Genomic DNA, 24,728 nt, shown 5'->3' with positions numbered 1-24,728 from the left:
TTGCAGAGACTCTAAGATGTATACAGATGCGAGTTTACCGCAATCTCTTCATGTTTTATTTTTGAACTTGAGCACCTTCTCATTGATGTCCAACTTCTCATTTTCATTTTCATCTTCATCTTCATCTTCAACATCATATCAACTACCTCTTAAAGACGACATACATACTGTTATTTCTTGATTTTTTTGTTATGTCATGTTTGTGATTTTGCTAAGTATGAACATTATTCATATCTGTAAAATAACGGTCAGTTTGATTTTTAAATTCAAATTGTTATATTTATGGAGAGAGAAGGATGATTTTTTTTTTCAAAATGATTGGTTGAAATCACTGTGCAAATCCCAGTAAAAAAGTGTTACTTTAATGAAATGCCTTGTAATTTTCTTGAATCCAAAGCTCAAATAAGGAATCAATTTAAAACTTTTTGACCAAACAAGTAAATATATATTTTTAATATTATAAGCCTAACGCTCCCACGTTCTTTGACAGAGATGTCACATCAATACCTTTGGTAAAACTCAAATGTTCACATAATAACACTGTTAGATAAAATATTCTGTTTCTTACAAGGACAATCCCGTAATTTAATTGGTCAACGTCAGTCAACCATTTAAAGTAACGGCGATTGGGGGGTACAATGATGTTTTCGTATCCTTGGGGGTATTCTGAAGACAATCACTATAATAGGGGGCACAATGGAACTTACCCTAAATTAATATTTAGATTTAAAATTTACAGATGTAAAGATTTAAGTTTTGTTAGATTCATAAGAGTAGTGCTACATATCCTAAATTTTTTATCCTAAAAGAATATTTCAAATGATGTGGCATCCATGAATTAGTTGGTAAGACAATACAATTAATTTACTTGGATTTTTAAAAAAATTACCAACCACTCAATTAATAACACGTCATTTGGGATCAAATTTGCGATAAAATTTAGGACGTCTATCATTATTCAATTCATAATTGTCCTTTACGTGATTTCCAATAACAATAGAACCATGTTCACACAAATGGGGTTATATCCTAAATTTTTTATCTAAAAAAAGTATTTCAAATGATGTGGTATCCATCAATTAGTTAGTGAGACAATATAATTAATTCACTTAAATCTTTTTAAAAATAACCAACCACTCAATTAATAATGAGATCAAATTTGGGATAAAAAATTTAAAATGTCTATCATTATTCAATTAACAATTATCTTTTGCATGATTTCTAATGACAATAGAACCTTGTTCACAAAAATGGGGTTATATAAGGATTTTAAAGAGGTGTAAAAAGAATTAATCAATCTTATTTGGGGCAGCGTGATTGCAGGCTGCATTACCAAAGAAAAGCCCACCACTGGCCCACAGTAACCTAAATTTATAGCCCATGCTTCTAAATACATCAAAATTCGAACGTGAAGAAATATATTTTTTCACTGTACAGAAGATAACATGATGAAACCAAACATCGTCCTATTGTTTGTTGAAGATTATCCGTTTAACGTTTCTTTGTAATAGGACATATAATAAATTTAAATATCAATATTTATGAAACCAGTGATAACACTGTTTTTCAAGTTTTATTTCACAAATTAAATTTTAAAATCCTTAGATTTGTGCAGGAGGAAAAAAAATAACTAATTATGATCAAATCATAAGCGGGCGCTGTTTGATTGCAGATGGTAATGTTGAATTAAGGTTTGGACGAAACTCCATATGTCTATCTGCTTAATACCAAATCAAAATTAAGGATTTTCCTCCACTATAAAAATTTATAATGAATAAATGTATATTAATTATGAAAAAAAAAATCTTGTATGAATTGCTAGTTAATTATATAGGTATGAAATTATTTCGGAAAAGATACAATAAGGCTCTTTGATGTTCACTGATGAAGAAAATAGATACAAAAAGGATATTTCAAGAACTAAAATGGGTGCCTGAAGGGAATTTATAAATTTAATATATTGTGAATGGGTTTCACCAAAAATTGGGTTTATTGATATTAAGTATTTTATCGAGTCTAAATAGTTTCACCCAATTTTTAATTATCTATCGTTTACTTTTAATTTAAATTACCAAGAAGTACAAAAAAAAAAAAGAATCCTAAAATTTCCTACAATTTTGAGCCGTAAAATTTAACAAGGATAACAGCTTCCCTCTCTCAAATTTGTACAGTTCTTCAACAGAGATGTTATTGGAAATATGGAACCATCCAAAAAGGGACAGAAAAACAGATTAATTTATTTATTGTTATTGTAGCTGTTGTTATTAAGATCAAAATATCAGAATTTTCCTTAATATTGTACATGCCTGAAGATTAATAAAATATCCCAAAAAGATCTTCAGTAAGAAGTAAGACCGCCGACATCTCGTGGTCGTGATTCTCAAAGCAGGACGACAACGTTTTGGGTGAATAAAACCTGATAAGGGAGAATGAGTAATAGCATCTGAGTCTCCAAGTTTAAGCGAATCATAACTAAGGATATAGTTTGTAATTGTTCTTACATAGGTCCCTACCGTAATGCCGTTTAGAGGTGATAATTTGGATAAGACACATTGTCTCTCAAGCACGGCGTCAGGGATGACAAAGTCTGGGTCTGGGTCTGGATCCAAGTTTGGTCTTTTCAGTTCCGAACCCAAATACCAAAATATTGTTCTAGATCCATATTTAAACATGAATTTATTGCCTTCGAGTTTAATATGGGTTCAACCTGGAAAAATTAAGATTTTCGGATTGTGGGTTTTAAACCCGGATCACTTAATCAACTGAAAAATTAAAGAAACCAAATACAAATACAAATCTCAATTCTAAAAAGATCAAACACAAATACAAATTCTAATTTCAATGATTCAAAGTAATAAAACATTCACAAATACAAATCCATAACGTAGATCTACAATTCAAATTGACGATTCACGCATTCAATATTTACGAACTTCAAGGATCTGCAACCGGTGAAGTAACGAATGGAGGCTGATGATGATGAACACAGCGCCACAACCGCGATTGCAATCATGAAGGTAGACAAACGTCGACCAAAACCTATGAAATAGATAGATAAGTGACGGCCAGTGATGAAGATGAACATGAAATACAGTGAAGGTGGCGAAGTAATGACGAGTGACGACAATGATTTGATGAAAAGAAGAGTTGAAGAGAGAGGAAAAGAATACTTTGCTTTGGCTAGGGTGGCTGTGAAAGTGTGAAGATGATGAAGATTAGATGAAAGAGAAAGAGTTGAAGAGAATGGCTTTGGTTTGGTGGCTGCGGCTGTAGAAGAGGGAATTAGGGCATGGCTGATTTTTCTTTCCTATTTATCTTATAAAAATAATTAAAAAAATAATATTAAGATAAATATATTCGGGTCCAGGTTTCGTATTTCCGGGATTACCCAAACTTGTAAATATATTCGGGTCCAGGTTTCGTATTTCCGGGATTACCCAAACTTGGAACCGGACCCGGATATATGCGGGTTGATAAAATCAATTTCGGATACGAGATTTATTTTATTTCGGTGTGGTTTTGCCTGGGTCTTGGCTAAGTTTGGGTTAAATTGCCATCCCTACACGGCGTGGCCCACTCTTTTCCTTCGTAACCTCTGTGTTGGTTGGTTTATCCCACTCGAGAGTGGGGGTCCTTTGTGAAAATTGAACCTAAGAACTCTGTTCACGTGACATGTGAACACGGCGCGAAGTAAAAAAATTTTAGTACACCGAATTAGATTAAATTTTTTTATAGATAAAATTTATCTTAATTTTTTTTTTTGAAAAGTTGCATAAATATATAAAACCATAGATAAATAAAGAAGGTAATTTAAATACAATTACACACTATTTAAGTTATACCTTATGATATTTTAAAGCATTAAATTAATTTATTATAGAATTTGAGTTGATAGTGTCTATAAGTTTTTTTTTTATATAGATAGTTTAATAAAAAAAATTATAGATTTATAATATAATTTCTTTTGTCTATATTTAAACATGTTCTCATCTCCACTAATTTTTTCTATTATCTACCGATAAAATCCAATTCATCAAGCAATATATAAAAATTTTGAGTATTTAACAACAAAAAGAGAGTCTATAACATTAAAAATTAGGAAATTTCATAATTGAAAGGATCATGAAAATAAATAAGTAAAAAATGTCTAAAAGTAATTAAAGACTATAAACCCTAACATTAAATTAATACTTTTGGGTTTTGAGAAATAATACCTTGTGAATTAAGCTCTTTTGATAAAAAAAAATACTAAATAAATAAGCGAATGATCAACTTCAAAGAATTAAAAGGAAAATAAGTGATAAATTTTTTGTCTTCACAACCTTGTTAAAGAAAGAAAGAAATTTATAAAATGAGATGAAAGTGAAGAAGAAGAAATTGGGTAAAATGATGATAGATGTTGCTTTCAAAAAATTAAAACAACGCTAGTAGTGGTAATTTAGTGAAATTACAATAGTGGCATTTTTATAAATACTACAGTGATAATTTTGAAAAATTGAAGTAGTGGTAGTTTTGTATATAAAATTAATTTTTTATAAAAAATTTGGTCGGGCTAAAGCCCAGTTTAACTCATAAAGACTTTCACCAGTACATAAAAATTGAAGTAGTGGTACTTTTGTATATAAAATTAATTTTTTTTAAAATTTGGTGGGGCTAAAGCCCAATTTAACATATAAAGACCTTCACAGTACATAAAAATATTTTATATGCACCAAAAGTACCATCAAATCAAAATAATAAATAAAAGTAAATACCATTTTTTAAAGATTGCGAGAATTGAATTATATTTTTAACATTCTTAATTAATGATACTTGGTGCAGTGGTGCTTGTTAATATTATATCATAATTTATCTCGTTTGTGGAAATTCTCCTTTTATGTGGGCAAGTATTGGTTCAGACCGAATCACATTATTGATCGATCCAAACCAAACTGGTAAGGTTGGATTTGGTCGAAGTATTTTGCCCACTCGTAGTTATTTGAACTAATTATTAATATCCGCCGGCTACAAACGTAATAAAGACTTAAACAGGGCACCAATGAAAAGGTTTGTAAACTACATTCTTGTTTTCAAGTTTATAAAAAGATGAGGGATCCAGATGTTATTAACTAAAAAGAAAACGGAAATTAGATGAAGTCCAACCGAACCTGATCCTTTCAGAGAATGGCTTTAGCAAATTTGAGGCTTGAAGTATTTTCTGAAAGCGGTGCAAAGCGTTGTCTGGTTCGTTTCTATCTGCAAGAAAGTCGTTAAAAAGCACATTTGCTTTTACATTGACGAAACAAAATCTCTCCCCAGACGAACTAAGAATACCCATGTCATTTTTTCTTGGCATTGTTTGTCAGAGGACTTAAATACTTCGACTCTTAACACTATCATATCTTCAATGGAGGCTGGTCGAAATTTGCTATCTTCACCTCCCTCATTTCCTTCACGAACCCGCGTGAAACACTCTCTGTCCTCCTCTGCTTCTTCGTCTTCTTCTTCTTCAGGTAACTTTTCTACTTCCTGTGTTTCTTTCTTTTGTTTTTATCTCTTTTCATGTTTCTTTTGCTACCCGGTTGGTGGTGTGAGGAATTATTTATCGCTTTCACATTCTATGAAATTTCTGTAGATGATGGGTAGCTGCTATGAATTTTCATTTTAAGTTGATACACACTGTATGTTCATGTACCAATAAAGGGAAATGGGGAATCTGAACTATGTGTTATTGGGTTTGCATTGTATTTGTTTCACTATGTGTAGTTTGCTGCATATGTAGATGCGTACGATAAGGTATATAATTGCAAACTTCAAGAGAGTGTGGATTTTTAATCCACAGTACTGTAGTACCAAACATACCCTTAGTTACAGTCTCAGTTATATTTTATCTTATTGTTCTATTTATGATGATGAGTCTATTTTAAGCATGATGATGGGTCGATATATTTAGAAATGGGATTTTCACAGGCGATCTTAGTGTCGGATGTTTTGCTTGCTAATTAATTGCTATAGTTGTCTTGAGTGTGTGCATGTGTTATGTACTTTGATTGTTTGGGGATATAGAGATTTCCTCTATTTTTGATGAAGCAAATGATAGGATTTGTTTGACCATTTTAATTTGTACATCGATAAATGTCTTGATCTTCTGTGAGATACTTAGAGATTTGTAGTGATTCTACTTTTTAGATAACATCTTGCATGTTTATGTGCATAACATAGCAGTTTTGATGCATAATGAGCAATCAGCCCCTGCAGTTGCTTCTGTTCCAACTTCTTCTGTAGCTCGACATTTTCCTACCTCAGTTCTGTTGCAAGAACAGCGTGATGAGTACAGGCCTCTCTTACACATGTTTAAGGAAGACAAAACATCCCAGGTTAGACATTTGTTGCAAGTATTGAAATGCATAAGTTAGAAATATGCAGATATATTGATGCATTCTCTTTTCAATGGGTTTTTCCTTTTCTGGAAAGTGGTTGAGAATTTCTTGTTTCTCTTCCTTTTGACATTGCCTACATTATTTATCATCATCTTTTGCATTCCTCATGTTCCATTGCAGGCAACAAGTGATAGCAGGAATATGGAGACTGAGGCCTTTTTTGTTGAAGAAAAGAACTCTGGTGACTTGGATCAACTAGTGCAGGACCTTGAACACCAGTTTCTTCACTGGCCTGATTTGTGGAATTTGTAAGATAAAAATGGAAATACTTTTGTTGCTGTTTGGTTAACTTATTTGTCACTGCAATTTTATTTTTGGATTTAATTTCATGGGACTTTTTTAATTTTTTTTCTTTCAGGTCGCCACCCATGAAAAGGGGAGAAGATCCCTCCGTGTCCTTGACTATGCAGTCTCTTTCAAATGATACTGAGGAGTCTGTTGATGCTGAACCATTTGATGCAGTTGCCCTTGCTAGGAAGGCTTTGTCAGCCTCAAAAGAAGCAGCATCATTAGCTGAGAACCCCAAATTAAATGGTGCTGAATTTACTGATATATCGTTGACCAGGTTGTTATTCTAGTTGATTGCATTGTTCTCTTCTTAGATCTCATTTTAAGTTCAATTTCTCTGACGACTGATATTTTTAATTTTGGTTCCACTAGTTCATTGGGCTATCCACTTGAGGAGGTGAAAACAGTTCGGTCAACCCAGTTTTTGGAGAGACGGTCAAAGAAAAGAAAGGTTTCTAAACCAAAAGTAACAAATCATGAAACTTATAATTCTAGAAAGGCTTCTGTGAAGAAAAAGTTAAGTGAAGGGTTTGATCGTAATGATCCTCTCCGATTATTTTTGTGGGGTCCTGAAACAAGAAAACTTTTGACAGCTGACGAAGAGTTTGAATTGATTGCTCAAATACAGGTGCTTTTCAATTTTATTGCATTTATATGATTAAAATATGTGTAACTTCTTAATGGTCTTATTCGTGGGTTATTTAACAGGATTTAATACGATTAGAGAAGGAGAAGAGTAAGCTTCAATCTCAGTTTGGTCGTGAGCCCACCTTGATTGAATGGGCTAAAGCTATTGGGCTAAGTTGTCGGGACTTGAAGTCGGAACTTCACTCTGGTAACAGCAGTAGAGAAAAGCTGATCAATGCAAATTTACGTTTGGTCGTTCATGTTGCCAAACAATATCAGGGCCGTGGTATCGGCCTTCATGATCTATTGCAGGTTAACCAAGCAACATTTAACTTCGGAAAATGGCTTTTGTTATTTCAATATCACTGACAAGAATAATCATGTGAACCTGTGTTGGTTTAATCGAATACTTTAGATTTGACTGCTGCAACTTCTGCCCTAGGAGGTTCCAAGAACACCAATGATAAAGGAGTTAAGTTTTTGGTGGTTTTGTTTGACATGTATTTCGGGTCTCATCTTGTCACTGTTGAAGGATTTGGGATGGTGAAAGATAAAGGGGTCTTCAAACATTAGTTTATTTTATGAACTTTACATATGTTGAATGCTGTCCAAACAGTGGTTTAAAATGTATCTCTTGCTTGTAGTTTTCCCCCAGCTATGGTTACCATTATATTGAACTTTTAGCAAACCAAATGATCAAATTGTTGTTCTTGATCCGTCATCTACACCTTTTGCTTGCATGTTTCTCACTGGGATTGAAATTGAATGCCATTGTCTGGTTTTGTTTCATTTGGCAGTTATAAAATATAAGTTCTCGTATTAAAAACTCCGTGGCAATTAGAAATAATATTACATACAGAAACATCTCTGGATAATTGTGAAAAAGAATAAGAATAACATGATGTTTAATTAATAAAATATCTGCTATTTTTGTGAATCTCTTCTAGGAGGGAAGCATGGGCCTCATGAAGAGTGTTGAGAAGTTCAAACCACAAGCCGGTTGCCGATTTGCCAGTTATGCCTATTGGTGGGTAAGGCAAACAATTAGGAAGGCAATATTTCAACATTCCAGGACAATCCGTCTACCGGTAATGACATTTAATTTGTCTCCTATTTATATATTTAAGTTTTATGTTTTCATTACTTTGAATGCTTAAAAATAATTGAATGGAACTGAATGTCTGAATCTATTAGAATTACTCTTAAGTCTTATTATGTATGCATGGCAAGCCCCTCTTGTGATGGAATTTATTTGCTATGTGCAGGAGAATATATATACCCTCCTGAGCAGGGTACTGGAGGCAAAGAGATTATACATTCAAGAAGGAAATCATTCTCCAGACAAAGAAGACTTGGCAAGACGTGTTGGAATTACCGTTGAGAAGCTAGAAAGGTTGATATTCATAACAAGAATGCCACTCTCTATGCAACAGCCTGTTTGGGCAGACCAGGATACCACTTTTCAGGTAATGCCTCTTTTGTTATCACATTTGCCTTCTGATATTACCTAAACATACTTGTTTATGGTCATGAAATGATAGGGGACACTTGGGAGAATCTGTAGTATAGTGACCAACTCAATAGAAATGTTCTATTAAAGAGTTTTCTTTCCTTGATCTCAAAATCTACTGTTTCTATTGCATGCTTCGTATAACTAATCTGTGAGCAAATTTGGTATTCTGATGACTTGAACATGCTAGTCTACATTTCGGGATGCTGCAGGATAGCATATTTCTTGCAAAATGTTCTGTGGTGTTTGGTAAGTCAGTTGTTTTTCAAAAATTTGATTAATAACATAATTTATGCTGTTGGAAAAAAGGAAAAAAAAAAAAGATATTAAAGGTCAGGACTTGCTGTCAACTGAGTCTATCTTTCATCTGGAATTCTGTTTATTTGATTCCACAGACTGTTTCCAGCTCATTTTACTTGAACTCAATGCATAATGGCTCTACTGTGACAGCAAGTATATATTAATGTTCTGGTATAAGATATGCCACAACTTTGTTCTTGCTATTAGAGAGTACTTGTCAATGCTGATCTCGTATTTTAGTAACAGTTAATGGAGCATCAAAGTTATTAGGGTTGTAGATTCAGCTAAACATTTGGTTCTTGTCTTCTTGGCGTCCCTTTTGTAAAGTTAAATTTACCTTTCAGTCCTCCTGACTTTGGTAAATAAATATGAACATTATGGCAATTCCTTGTAATATACAGAGGATCAATTATTTTTTTTGTTACACTTGCAGGAGATTACTGCAGACACTGGGGTTGAGATCCCTGACATTAGTGTGCAAAAACAGCTGATGAGGCAGCATGTTCGCAACCTTCTAACCCTTCTCAATCCAAAAGAGAGGTGTATAGTCAGGCTGAGATTTGGCATTGAAGACGGAAAACCAAAATCACTGTCTGAAGTAGGCAACATATTTGGATTATCTAAGGAAAGAGTGCGGCAGCTGGAGAGTCGAGCATTGTACAGGCTCAAGCAGTCCCTCGGGGGCAAGGCAAGTTATGGATATGCAGATCTACTTATTTAGAGCTTTGGACACAAAGCTGATTCATATTTAGTTTTGTAAAGTGGCTTTAAGCGTTAAGGTCATGACTCATAGTATAAACTAGCATACAGAAGGCTCCAAATGCACCAAAGTTGTAGAATCTAACAGTGCTCTTATGCAGAAAATTATAAACAATGTGGAATTGAGTAGCCTTATATGTTACTCTAATTAAGCTAAGCTAAGATAGTAATTTATGGTAGGTTTATGCTAATGTGTTAATAGTTGGCATACGAAGACAACTATATACGAGACTAACATGCTCAATACAATATGTTTTTGCTTTTATACTATAATGTTATCCTAATTATAATCTTAACATTTGAGTTTCTACTAATGTGAGAGTTTATTTGGTATTGCCGCAGTAGTCACTTACTAACAATTATATATGATAGCTTTTTTGGAATTGCGGCATTAGTCACTTATTAAACTTACCAAGATTCTTGAAAAGTTAAGAAATATTAAAAGAAAATGTACTCTTTACGGCAAGTATGTGGAACATCAACCTTAACTTGCATTTTGCTTTTATGTGGAACCCTAATCGTTAAGATAGAAATGTGTGAAAATGTGTTCCACACATTAAAGACATTCACCACAAGCCAGCCTCTTCACAAATCTCCTAAATCCTAATATTCTCAGATGGCTTAGAGACCATACAATAAGCAAACGCTGGAAAGTGCTTCAAATCTTGGCCTCGTACTGTATCACCACAGCATCTCTCACATAGAAAATATATGACCCAATTAGACATAAAACTGATCCCACATTGTGTAATGTTGAGTTATGTTTAAGGCCAACTATTTCTGATACAATAATGATATTCTTACAATAATGAGTACAATAGTGGGTAAAACACGCTGCATTTTGGGCTTGCTTTAAATCCTCTCCCAAATCAAATAACTCGGCTCTCTCACATCTCGCTCGCTCACTCTCTCTTCTCCCAAATTCAATCAGCCTTGTCTCTATTATATCATCTTCGGCATCCGCCCTGGTCTCATCACCGACAAACGCCGTAATAGACATTCTCAAGGCTTAGGGCCCTTCCCTCTAGGGGTAGGAAAATCATGATCGGGACAGTGGACCAAAAGCTATAGAATTTAGTTGTGGGTCTTTTGTCAAAATGGAGTAGTCTTACTTTTTTATTTATTTACCATGAATGGTAAATAAAAAAAGTATTCCGAACCCAAATCAGCATATATATATATAGAGAGAGAGAGAGACACACACACACATATATGCATACATACATATATTTGTTTTATGCCTCGTAACTCTTCCTCAGCCGAACTTGGGAAGAATATGAGAGCAAGTATGGTAGCATAGCAAAAATGCGTCCCTCATCATTAATATGGCTATTCATAGTAATTATGGCCTCTCAGGAGAATCGACAACTGCCTCTTTGATGGTAATTTCCTTCAATTCATTTCAATAATTTAAAATTTGTCTTATTTAGAGTTTAAAATTGGTGAATTATCTGTTAGGATTCAAAGTGTGTTCATGATTATGCTATTCAAAATTTGAGTTATTTGGAAATAAAGAATTGGTGAATTATTTAATTTTTGTTATTATGAACTGGATTTCATATTGAAAGAGGAAGCAATTCTCTTTTTCTTATTTATTGTCACTATTTTATTCGGAATTGATATAATAATTTCATGTTGTTGGAGGAAACAAAGAATCGGTTTTATTCAAGATTGACATAAAAATTTGCAATTGATCATTATTTTTTGTAACTTAAAGCATATATAACTTATATATGGCTCTCTCTTTAGTAATCTTTTACTTTTTTAAGTATGTTAATGTGATTATATTCATTTTGTAGAAATAAAAAATATGGAAACAACTACTAAAGTTGAAGGGTTAGAGAAAATTGAAGAGGACGATGATTGGGATGTCATTTGATAATTGATAGTGATATTGAAATGCCTATTTATTACAAAAATTATGTTAAAAAGAAAAAGGTTTGCAGAGAAATAGCAAAAAGAGAGTGATGGGAGTATAAGGCATCTGAGTTTTGCTTGTAGCTGAAGCGGTGAGACAAGAAGCTAAACAAGTCCATTAATATCTTAAGCCCCAATCTAGTGGAAAAACAGGTTGGAATGCTAAATTTAAAGGACGTTTAGAGGAAAATAGAAAGTGGAAGGTTCGAATTTTAAACCTTGAACACAACCATATAATATTGACTCCTACTAAGTCTAGGCACTTTCGATACAATAATAGCCTAGGTGCATATGCAAAAATGAATCTTAATGTAAATGATTGAGTAGGAACTAAAATGTGACACAACTATCACTCACTTGTTATTGAGTCGGGTGGCTATGAAAATGTGGCATTCATAAAAAGAGAGGACATATATCATGTTTAGAAAGAAAGACGATTATGGCTCGGAGATGGAGATGTTATTATTATTCAAGACTATTTTATGAAAATGCAAGTAGAAGACAATATGTTTCTCTTTATTATGCTAGTAGATGTTGAGAGTCAATTAAAAAATGTATTTTCTATTGGGGCAAGGAGTTGGAAAGCCTGCAAAGAGCTTGGAGCATGGTCATTCTATTTTTCCATGATGTTGATTAGTTTCACACAAGGACATTGAGATATTCATGTGGTTATTTCAGACTTGACTATCATGTATATCTAATTTTGCTCCCATCAAAATAATTACAGACCAAGATAGAGCAATGAAAAATATAATTGAGGATGCTTTTGCCAACATTTAACATCGATGGTTTTTGTGGCATATACTTAAGAAAATTCAAAATATGTTAAGGAGCTATAAAATATATGGTGATATTAGTGATGTTATGCATTGTTTTCTTTATGATTTAGAAGACTATAAATTTTGAGGAAACTTAACATCACATGATTTTGGAATATGAATATGAACATGGATTAAGGAGTAAAAGTGAAAAAGAAGTTGAAGAATATGTCAGGCGTCTTTCCTAACAAATTCCATGTGTAACATCTTATGAGATAGAGAAGCAAGTTTGAGAGGTGTACACTATTTTAAAGTTTTAAGAATTTTAGCAAGAGTTGACTACAAAGATGTATTGTAAATTTGTCAATTATGTGGGATCTAAATATATAGTTAGAGAAGATGTCAAAGATGAGAAAGTAAGAAGAGAACATTTTTTTAAGTCCATTCTGAAAAAGATAAGGTTGAAATTAGTTTTAGTTGTTTAAGATTCTAGTTTAGAGGAATTTTTTTCAGGTATGCCATTACATTCATGATATGCAACGACATATAAATTTTTCTAGAAAAGTACATCCTATGAAGACGGAAAAAGGATGTAGGGTGAAAATGAGCCATGAGCTGCAAAGTTGCATAGATGAACCAAAGCGATATGAGAAAATATGTGTTAGTTTTGTAGATGTTGCAAACATGGTTACATCAGATGTTGAAGGTTTTAAACTTGTTTTAAATTAGATTTAGAATGTATAGAAAGACCTATCAAAGACAATTCAATGCGATGGTAACCAAACAAATGTTGTTACAAGTCAAGGAAGTTGTAGTAATAATGTGAGAGTAACAAAGAATGCAGCCAAATGAATACATGATCTAGTAGATAACTATCCTAAAGATCATTTACCTTGGCATTGTCAAAGAAAAATGTCAAAAAACATTACTAAATTTAAAAAAAGCATTAAGTAATGATGCAGAGTTAAGTTTTAGCATTAATTAAAATTGAATAATTTTATTACATAAGTAATTGATCATTTTTTTGACTTTGTAGGATAAACAAATAAACAATCAATTATCCTCTCAAGTGGCGACTATCATCCTAATAGAAGGAAGTAGCATTGATAGGAATATCTATGCAGATGAAATTATAGACTATTGTAATATAAGTTTGTTTAGACTTTATGAGTATGATTTTTTTTATTGTTTTATAAAAATTACATTAATGTATGTTTGTTTTAGGGTTCGATTAATTTTTCATTTGTTCATTGCTATTGTAATTTTTCCCTGATTATAACAAGATGTTTATTTTTTGTATAATAGCAACCACAAATCTTGTTATATGCCTCCATAATGCCTAATTCTTCCTCTTACTCTTTTAACAAGATAAAAAATATGGAGTTAATAGGGAATTTCGAAGTGATGTCACAAGCTCCATCGAAGAAGACTTGATAAAATGAATAGTTTCTTATATATGATCAGTCTTAAATTGAAAGCTTGATGTTGATATGTTAATAACATAACAGGCATGCCCATTTTGCATTATCATCTTTGCACTTTTGTAATATATTGATACATCTACACTTTTGTAACAAATTGATACCTCTGCACTCTTATAATAGATTGATTTCAATAATGTATGCTTATTTCATTTTACATGCTTGTACACACTGAAATTTTAGGATTTCAATAATAATAGTTTCGTGAACCAGGTTTCTAAGATTCAGTAAGGATTTATAGTGCTAGGCCTTGCATCTTGATTATACAGCTGTGGTGAACTTGAACATTTCGTTCTTCCACCTTGTAACAAAAATTTCCACACTCAAATTGTAACATTTCATTATAGGCTTTAATAAAATAAAAAATATGAATACATGAATTAAATATAACACTTAATTGTAATACATACTAATATAGATACAATTAATTATGGGACATATTTTACAATAAAGCTTGCTGTCATTTTCTTAATTCATCCTTCATCAATTGCCTTTGATCTTCACAATGTTGTCTTCATTAAAGTTTTTTCTGAAACAATTGAAATTTAAGAGAGAAACATTCCATTTGATGCCTAAACTTGTAGACTCTAATAAGACATCAATTTTATTCTCACTACTATTTGGATCTTCCATTCATTGAAAGTTATTAGATTCACTTCTCTTTCGATCTTAAATCCATTCAAAAAGCCTTGCATCATTTGCACTTTCAAAACTTATGATTCAATTTTTTTCCTGTACGTGAACTTCATAAGATCTTATAATAGTTGAAACATTTTTCACAAGCTTCCAACTATGGGGTTGGATTTTCAGTTATGCTAGAAGACTTTATGATTAAACAAATTTTCTACAAATATAAACAAAAAATAATCAGATATCAGCACAATTTATGATCATGGATTCCTAATTCACATGTAAGCTTAATCATTAATTGTCAACTCTATTCTCTAAAGTTGTCATATGCTTAATCTAGAACTAATACATTAATTAATATACGAAACTAAATAACTATGTATCTTAATCAATGAAAACTAAAGAATCTTGATTACCAGCTTTGACCTTCTCAAGGGCTTTAGAGCTCACTTGTACCTCTTCGTAAGCTACCACAGATGTGAAATTCCATAAAGTATCAATAGAACAACTCAAGGAAAGCAACACTAAAAGAACAAACAAATGTTCGGTTGGGCAATTTGAGCATGCATAAACAAAGATACAACAAAGTCCATTAAATTCAATTGCATTGGAACTATATTAAGAGCATATGTAAATGCAGTAATACTCCAAGTTTGTGAAGATTCTTTGCCAAGAGAGTAGAAACGAGAATGATAATTGCACAAATAGTTTCAACAACCCAAGTGGGTGTCTGATTAAGCTCTTTCTCCTTAAACCTTGTAGTAGATGCTGCTATAGTTACAATAATATGTCCCACCAAAATAACATCCCATAAAAGAACAACAACATTTTCATTCTTTTCATCATTAAATTCTTAGATCCTCTCGGTCCTTAGATGAGTTAATTTAAAATTAGAAAAAAATTAAAAAAAATGCATCTTTTCAAGGTCCGCATGCTTTAAATCTATCAAAAACTATTAAGGGTGTGCACTAAATTGAATGAACTAAATTAATTTTCCCTTATCTTTAATTTAGCACATCCTATAAATAATTCACCAATTCTAAAACCTAAACATCATAAATTTCAAATTAATGAAATGAATTGAGGAAATTACCTTAAGCATTGAGAATGTCGATTATGGTGGCTATTAGATATGAGACCATGGTGACTATCAGAGATGAGGTGAAAGACAAGCTTGATAGAATTTAGAAGAAGAGAGATTGATGGAGTGAGAGAGAGCATAGTTAGATGATTTGCACGTGATTTTTCTTTCGCTAGGTGAGTATCTTTAAAATATACCCCAAGGATACGAAAACATCAATTTACCCCCAAAATCTCGTGATCTCTTCATTAAAGTTAACATCTTAAAGGGCAAAATTGTGTTTGAAGAAATCTTGTAATGAGTGTTAGTATGGTGGAATGTCACTAATGGTATTGTTGTATGACATTTCAAACCGAGGCAACCTTTCAACTACCCCCTAAATTTTTTATAATTTTATATTGGTTAATATCATAATAAGTAATTTTCAAAATTTTAATGAAAAAAATACATAATTGGTTAAATGTAAAAATAGCAAAATATCCTTTCCTCTTGGCACGAACCATCATCTTGTTCACAATGTAAAGAGAGAAACTTTGAAACAGAGCATCAAAATATTGGCCATAAACAATGCATTTTGGTTCGAAAGAGTACCGAAAGAGTACAAAAAAAGTGACCATTGGGTAATGCTTGCTTGAAACAACAACGTTATGATGGCTGAGGTTAATGACCATTTTTCTTCATTAAGTTATTTTCATTAAAATGGGTTTAATAGCGTTTTTTTTTTCAGATTAGGACAACATTAAGTAAAACAATGGCCATACATATAAAATATTTATGCTATTACTATTATTATTTGAAACAATTGGGTTTAAACCCAGTAGTATTTTCTATAGAAATGAGTTGTTGGAGACCAAAAAAAAAAAACACATATACATTTGTATAACTATTGATATATATTGTTCTTAGTGGTTGTTTCGCAAACATAGCTAAGAAACTATGATATTGATATATACACTGCATGTTTTGGCGATGGATAGGGTTCGCTTTTCATTTTATGATATTACGTCTATGTCGGTGTTATTATTGATATTTGTTATGGATGCTTTTGTTATAGGAGGCGAACTTGAGGATGGAAGGCTTTGTAAACTTTCTTGGTGACATTTTTGAGGTTAGCATCATTGACTCTAACTTTTAGGTAAAGTTGTCCTGATCAATACTATAATTAAAAGAATGATTAAGAGAAATAGTTATAAAGTTGAGAGATTCATTATTAAAGTTACCCTACCATAGAATGGAAAGAAGGGTACAATAAATAATGATCATAAGCTATATAGGAGATGACACTTGTACAATGAGAAGAAGTATAAACAGATTGTGTTTGCCATGAGCATTATAGCACTTAATGTGATGAATATGATTAAAAAGAGGTTGTTTAAGGATGATATAGAAAATATTGTTGTTGGGATTGATACTGAACCTCAGAGTCTGTTATATGTGTTTCAATGGCAACCAACTGAGAATGTTCAAGCACAATAATAGCTAAATGCAACTATTATTGGAAAAAGAGGCTCTCAAAAGAAGTCGGTGGCAAGAAAGAATCAAGGAAACCATATACAAAATTTTCCAAGCTCTCTATTTGATAACTCTATGGAATGAGAGTTATTATGACATTTTTAGACTTAAACCAATATTACTTAGAAAATAAATGATGTGTTTTTATTGCATTTTTAGCTACATTTTGTATGAGCATTTATTTAAGTTTAATTTTAATAAATTGATTATGTTTTAAATCACTTTGTATTTTGATTATGTGCATGATTGTAGGTGATCAAAAAGCTCAAGTTTTATGGATGGAATGTTGCAGTAGTAAACTTGCAGAGATGACAAAGAACTTGACTATAGAGGAACTAAAACAAGTCTGAGAGAAGATGTTGTAATCATTACTACAGCAATCTGGGAGCAACTGCAGAAAAGATTACGGGCGTGTTAAATGACAAAGCAGCAACATGAGGCACAAAAAGATATGTGATCCGAGGTTTTTTTTTTTTTAAAAAAGACACGTGACCACATGCTTTTGGTTGCTCTAATCCCAAGATATAAAAAGAGCACACGTGAAAGAAATAAGAGAGAGTCGTTATTGAAGAAAAGTAATAGAGAAGACAAAAGGAAAAAGAGAATAAGAGAAAGTTGAGGGCTGCAGCAAGGGATTCTAGAAGAAAACGAAAGAGATGTCATAAAGACTTAACTCAATTCTTCATCTTTATTTTCTTGTTTTCTTTTCTATATGAGAATGTGTTTGATGGCAGAAACGAGTATTGGTACTATTTCGGTTAATCACCCATTTAGAGGATACTAGCTAAGAAGAATCCTAAAAAAAGTCTGACTTTATGGAGTAAATTAAGACAATACATGGTTTTAAATTGAGTTTCCCAAGTTGAGTTAGTCTCGATTTGAATAGGATCATGCTTGATCTAAAATTAGTGAAGAACTAGACATAGAGATTCACGTTGTAGGACAATTGGAATCTAGAACGTATAATGTTGTATCTAATGTTAGCATAACAATTGATCACTATTAGGTTGCATATAGATATAAGATATCCAACATGCGATAGCTGAGGACGTATGAGGGATTTTGTCTCCTGCTGTAGTAGATGCTGTAGCAACAGAATCATAATTGAAAAAATAATCAATGCCATTAAGTAAGTTTAATCACTTAACTACTCATTTCCCATTGAATACATCTGTGAGTTTAATTTAAGGTTTTCCTTATTGCATTTTTAATTTAGTTAGTTAATTAATTTCATTAATTATTTTATTTTAATTTAGACTGAAATTGCACTGTTAAGATTACTGTAGCAAGTCTTATAACATCAATCCCTATAGAGACGATCTGAATACTCATCATTATATTACTTGTTGTGTACACTTACACATTAACACCTATAGTAACATGCATAAACACTATTCCAGAACTAGAGTCCATAAATAAGCTTACCACTACAATAGAACATGGTCTTGAAATATAAACTACAACTGAACTTGCTATTAATATAGAAGTTGAACTTGAAACACAAATCACAACTCAACTCGCCACTGAAGCACAAAATGAACTTCAACCACAAATCATAACTCAACCTACCCCTACACTAGGAGCTAAACTTGAAACACAAACCACAACTCAACCCATCACTGCCGTAGAACTTGAACTTAAAATGTAAACCACAACTGAACATGATATTATACCAAAACCTGAGCTTAAAATATAAACCATATTCAAGTTTACACCACATCCTAATCCTACACATGAACCTCCACTTGATGTTGAACTTGAAATTTAAACTACAGAAAAGGTATTAGAGAAAATGAAGGCACTTGTCAGCAATAATATACAACCTGGTGTGTTTGATCCTTTGTCACACCTATAAAAGAGCCTGCAGATAAAACATTCTTAGATTTTCAAACAAGAGCAAGAGAATTACCACTAGACTTTGACTAAACCCCATTTATAATATTAACACCACCACCACCATCTCAGTTTAATAAAACCTCATTACCAGTACTTGCATTTAACCCTCCTTTAGGTGATGATGGTCCAAAAAAAGGTGGTAATGACGGTGAAACTTACTCTTTACACCTTTCACAATATAATGATCACTTATCTAACTTTGATGTTGCTGATGACTTCCATGAGTTCTCAGTGGAAGTTGATAAACAATATGTTAAAGTTGCTAATTTTCATGACATTTGAGCCACTGATGTTGAGGCTGTTGATATATCATTGTCTTAATTTTGGAAGAATAGACCCATAGGTCTAGAATATCAAGGACTATATATTCTCAATTAGAGCTACCAAATGAACAATCACAAGATACTATGCCGACTGAAAATTTACAATAAAAAAATCTCTAAATTGAACTTTCTAAAACAAAGGAAAAAAAATTCAGTAAATCACCTGTTACTGTAAAACCTTTACATAGGTAAGCTAAAAAGAGAAAGGCTGCTGCTTTTCAAATCAGAGCTTCTCAAAAGATTGAAAATCAGAAGATGCTTTATCTTATATTTTTCAAGAAGACTGTAAAGAAGAAAATGATGAGTAACTTTGCATATTCTAAGCAAGTCATGAGCAGGTCCAGGCCAAGTAAGAAGAGTAAATCAACCATAAATAATGTTAGTGTTGGTCTATGAAGACATGTAGAAGAAGATGATGAGATGTTACCAGATAAGGAAATGGACTTCGACATTTGATCTAAACTAAAAGATGACATTTGTGGAGTTATAAAAGTGAATAAGAGTCAGCAATGAAGCTCAAAATGAAGAAGATGATGACTTGATGGATATCAAAGTGATAGCTATGATTATTGGCTACTTTTAGATGAACATCTAATCAATATAATGTCTTATATGTTTGGTGGGAAAATGTTCAAAGAGGATATGAAATCAATAGAATTTAGAAAAGGAGTGATGTTCAACAATTTCATAGAATGTGCATGGGCTCTAAAGAATTTATGTATTCAAAAGAGTTTCAGGGTAGGAAGATCAAGCTTGAGAGAAATATGATTTTGTGTGGATGTTATACAGACAAGCGCCCATTTATGGTATATACAACACTTAAGAACTATGAAAAGTACTTTTATATTCGGTCTTTGAATAACATGCACACTTGTGAAAGCCTTGATGACAATTCTAAGATAATTGAAGCTTGGATAGCAAGAAAGTACCATAATAAAGTGCTTGCTGATCTAAGTGTTGTTGTAAACATACATACAAATGATCTGAAGATAATACATAAGGTGATTGTTTTTCTACAAAAGGTTTACAAGGAAAATAGAAGAATTTTAAAATTATCTGCTAATGTTGACTATGTTGAAAGCTTCAAGTCATTGTAGGAATATTGTTGTGCAAATTTTATTGAACTCGCAAGCGCACGAATCTATTGTAGAATAGACTAATGGTGACGAGTGTCGATCCCACGAGGAGGTGGATTTTAATTGTATGTAGAATTAATTTTGTAAATAGGTGGTTGGATTTATGGTGAAAATGATTTGGATTATCCTAAAATTGAAATTGAAATGGCGAGAATAAATTCTAAAATTGGAATTGAAATGGCGAGAATAAATTAAAGAGAAATCTATTGAGATGACGTACTTGGGTATCTGGATCCGTATCAACATGCATCATGGGCTAAATATTCCTTATTAATACCAATTAAATCATGAGGGGGGAATCCACACCTCATAAACCACGCTCTAATCAATATGGTGCTAAGGGCTTATCGTGCCAAATAATAATAACCTTGTACTAGGGGGCCGGTGAAACCAAGGCGGTACTAGACAAGATTAGTATTATTTGTCGACGAGAAGTCAAAACATCCACAAACAGTAGAGGGGAAGAGAAAGTAAATTTACCAAATAAAGCCCATGACACATGTTGAGACTTCACCTTCAACCCAAGCTTGAAAGACAATTAGCTACTCATAATTGAACTAAGGGCAAAATGAAAATTTATTAAAATACATAGAAAATACAAGATGGAGAAGGAATTACAGAAAATGGATCCCAAAAATGTATTCAGAGGTATCAAATTAGGGGGGAGAGGCCCCCTTTTTATAGATACATGGAGTACATCATGGCCATCGGATTAAAAACAGTTTGGACGCTCAGGATTGCGCCACGTTATTAGTCAACAGTACGTGGTTTGACCACGCGGATGAACAGTAACACAGTTTGACCCGGGTTGAACAGTAACGCGGTTTGGTTGAAAATAATCCTATGTGATGCATGTACCGTACGTGAGATTTTTCGTCCACTGATATGCTGCCACGTCACCATCAACAGTACATAAGAATTTTAGCCCAACAGGATCGTGACACCTCATCAGTCAATGCCACATCATCGGTCAATGCCACGTCATCGATCTGTCTATGTGAACAGTGTCATGAACAGTAACGTGAACAGTGCCGTACACGTGAATAGTACCGTATATGTGAATAGTGCTATTTTTCCTTTTATGCTCCTCTTAAGGTTTTCGACCGTCCTGAGTTCAAAAGTGATGTCCGTTTTGCCGTCTGATCTCTCGTTTATTGTGAAATGACCATGATGCCCCTAAAATACATAGAATACTTAATTAAAACAAAACACACGTAATTAAATCACAAGAAGGTTAAATACATAAAAGTAAGTGTTGTTATTAAGACTTGAAATGTAAAATGACGGTTTTCTCTTTTATAAATATGCATTTTCTAACACTGAACACACCCCCAACCACCTTATTGGTAGTCCCTAGCAAATAAAGCGAAAATAAAATTCAAATTCAAATATATATATTTAGAAACACTTGTGTTTATTCAATCAAATTAATGATAGCAATCAAATAAAAGTATAAGCATTATCTCCAGTCTAAAGAAACATCACACCCACATCAACCATCCACATGAATCAGCCCAGTAAACTTTGTTATAGCTACTTTCAAGAATGACATGTCAAACCCCAAAATCTCACTAAAAGTAGTGACACTCTCACAAAGAAATTAAACCCAATAAAAATAGTCACTCCAATGAATGGTAATTGAGAGAAAATAATAAAGAAGTGATATCACATGCTCTCACCAAGATGAAATAAATATGCCCTCAGCTTAGAAATAATACGATCTCAAGTCAAACAAAAATGCTAGTCAACCCAATTTATTTATCTTTATTTATTTATATTATTATTTTTTTAATGCACCACTACATCTTTTTGGCCCATATAACTAGCTTCTACTTCAGACTATAGTTCCCTAAAATCAAGAAGGACTTTTATTAGGACGTAACGTAGGCTAGGGACATGGTTAACAAAGAAGGGAAATAAGGAAAACAAAGTGTATGTTTGAGAAAAATGCAGAGAAAGTTTTTTTTTTTTAGGGAGCTGCAAGGTGGATTTCACCTATTATTGTTATTTTTATTCTTTTGAAACAACAATTTTTTTCTTTTTTCTAGCAACAACAAATTTTTTTTTTGAACTAGGCATAACTTCACTGTACAAAATATTTATTTACATTTTTCTCAAACATAAATAGATGATGGAATTTGTAAGATATTGGGTAATACTCCAAATCGGAGTGGGTCAAGATGATAAGTTTAACAAAGAAAAGTTTTTTTTTTTAAAGGCTCAAAATGGTTAACTATGGATATTTTACAAAAGGGATGGCTAGAAAGGCTCAAACGGATCAAAAATGACCTTTCCATCGTCTTTTAGGGCTCTAAATAACCTTCCATATCTACTAGTTAGATGAGCCTCCAAATGTAGCAAAACACATTTTTTTTTTAATTTTACAATTTTTTTTTAAGGGTTAACTCAAAAGAAATCTAGAGATCGTGTATACAATAATAAACTGCTAAGCTGTATAAAAAGTGGGTAAAAGGGTTACTCTCCAAGAAAAATAATAGGCTCAAAAACTCACTTGGCACTTATTTATGACATGTTCATTCCTTCAAGCAACTCATATTTGTCTCCGAAATCAACATGTAAAGTAGCAAACATAGCCTAACATCACTTAAGACCAAAGATAATACAAATACTAAAATTTGAAATTAATCATATCATCCAATGTTAAAACAAATCACGCAAAAATTTTTGTTTTTTGTTTTTTTTTTAAAACAGTGTTCTACCCCCCAACCTATTCTAAACATGAAAGGAAAATCCGCAGGCAGAAATGTGAAAATGATGCAGAAAAACTAATTAGAAAAGTTACACTTAAAATTATAGAAAAAGAAAATGATTTTTTTTAATTTTTTAATTTTTTAATTTTTTTTTTATTTTTTTTTCAAACAATGAAGATGCGTTTCTAGAGGCACTACACTCCATATTCAGCCATCTTCAACACAAAAAGTTAGCAACAGTTAGTTTCTACAACAAAAAATCAGTAAAAACTTAACCAAGATTTCACAATTGTCGACTATTTCCTCCCCCCAACCAAAACGAAACATTGTCCTCAATGTTTGAAAGGAAAGAAGTAGAGTTTAGAAGACATCACCTGGATGGTGCAATACAGAAGAAAATATTTACAAGCGGAGAGTTAAATCTAATTTGTACTTCTTACTGCGGCTACTGTTACCATCATTATTTGGACGCTCCAACACAAAGGTCCAGGGGTCTGGCTCCGGTCTATAAGCTTGTAACATATTAAGTAGCTCATTAGCAGTGTGAGCACAAATAAAAAGCTTTTTGGCATTGGAAGGAACGAAATAATTTTTTATTGCATGGTTAAGAAATGCAATAAAGCCATCATAAAAATTATTGACATTTAACAAACCGATGGGTTTCTGGTGAATGTGCAGATGGGCCCAAGATGCTAGTGTGATAAGTGCCTCTAGTGTTGCAAGATCTCCTGGAAGGAAAATAAAAACATCAGCATGATTAAGCATTTCAGTTATTCGTTCTTGCATACCTGAGACGACTAACTCTTCTCCAGTCGATGAGTCAGACAAACTGCCCACAGGTTTTAGGACTCTTGGGATGATGCCTAACACTCGACTTCCTCTGACAAAAGTTGCTTCTGAGACCATTTTTGATAACCCTCGATTACCTCCTCCATACACCAAGTGTAATTTTCTCGCTGCTATGCTTCGACCAAGATCTATGGCTGCCTCAACGAACTCTTTATGTTTGCCATAGTTAAATCCAGAAAGCACACACATGTTCTTGAATTGTCTATTGGGAGTAGCTGCCATTGTGATACTTCTCAAAAACAATTTATGAGTGCTTGACAAAAAAAAGAAATCACATTTAAGAATCTTGGTGACAGTGGATCACAGCTGTGTATGAGGTAACGTGTCAGTGTCAAATACGCGTAAAGCACATGGCTCGAGAGGAAAAAAGGAAACAGTAAAAAAGAAAAAGCAAACAGTAATAAAATTATTAAAGACAATAATACAAACAATAAAACAATAGTGAAATAAAATAACAGTAAAGTAAAAGGATATTTACAGGTAGTTGCGACTGTGGCTCACATTTTCCTCTGGTTTTACGTCCAGAAACGG

The 24,728-nt window shown here is 32.7% G+C and overlaps 1 protein-coding gene and 2 long non-coding RNA genes across 6 annotated transcripts; 2 read left to right on the top strand and 1 right to left on the bottom strand.

The window, feature by feature from the left end:
- Positions 1 to 5,151: 5,151 nt before the first annotated feature.
- Positions 5,152 to 10,032, top strand: LOC102608402 (RNA polymerase sigma factor sigF, chloroplastic). Of its 4 annotated transcripts, none has more exons than XM_025093346.2 (9): positions 5,152 to 5,492; positions 6,238 to 6,356; positions 6,540 to 6,667; positions 6,778 to 6,984; positions 7,080 to 7,335; positions 7,416 to 7,646; positions 8,282 to 8,422; positions 8,600 to 8,800; positions 9,578 to 10,032. In XM_025093346.2, the coding sequence occupies exons 1-9, from the start codon at positions 5,387 to 5,389 to the stop codon at positions 9,863 to 9,865; spliced, it is 1,677 nt and encodes a 558-aa protein (XP_024949114.1). In that variant the 5' UTR covers positions 5,152 to 5,386; the 3' UTR covers positions 9,866 to 10,032. The 4 variants fall into 4 exon arrangements, with proteins under 4 accessions (XP_024949114.1, XP_006493036.1, XP_006493035.1 ...); XM_006492973.4 differs by having other exon boundaries at positions 6,229 to 6,356; XM_006492972.4 differs by having other exon boundaries at positions 6,205 to 6,356.
- A 332-nt stretch (positions 10,033 to 10,364) lies between these two features.
- Positions 10,365 to 14,196, top strand: LOC107174499 (uncharacterized). Its single transcript, XR_008055577.1, has 2 exons — positions 10,365 to 11,285; positions 13,947 to 14,196. It is a non-coding gene; the product is annotated as an uncharacterized LOC107174499 (long non-coding RNA).
- Positions 14,197 to 14,216: 20 nt separating this feature from the next.
- LOC127902939 (uncharacterized) lies at positions 14,217 to 15,922 on the bottom strand. The gene is made up of 3 exons (XR_008055578.1): positions 15,783 to 15,922; positions 15,106 to 15,156; positions 14,217 to 14,360 (listed from the first exon to the last, which is right to left on the bottom strand). It is a non-coding gene; the product is annotated as an uncharacterized LOC127902939 (long non-coding RNA).
- Between the last annotated feature and the right edge of the window lie 8,806 nt (positions 15,923 to 24,728).

Source organism: Citrus sinensis, chromosome 6 (assembly GCF_022201045.2).
Source record: "Citrus sinensis cultivar Valencia sweet orange chromosome 6, DVS_A1.0, whole genome shotgun sequence".
Classification (NCBI taxonomy): domain Eukaryota; kingdom Viridiplantae; phylum Streptophyta; class Magnoliopsida; order Sapindales; family Rutaceae; genus Citrus; species Citrus sinensis.
The sequence above is the reverse complement of the archived record's forward strand: the minus strand, read 5'-3'. Positions and strand labels throughout refer to the sequence as shown.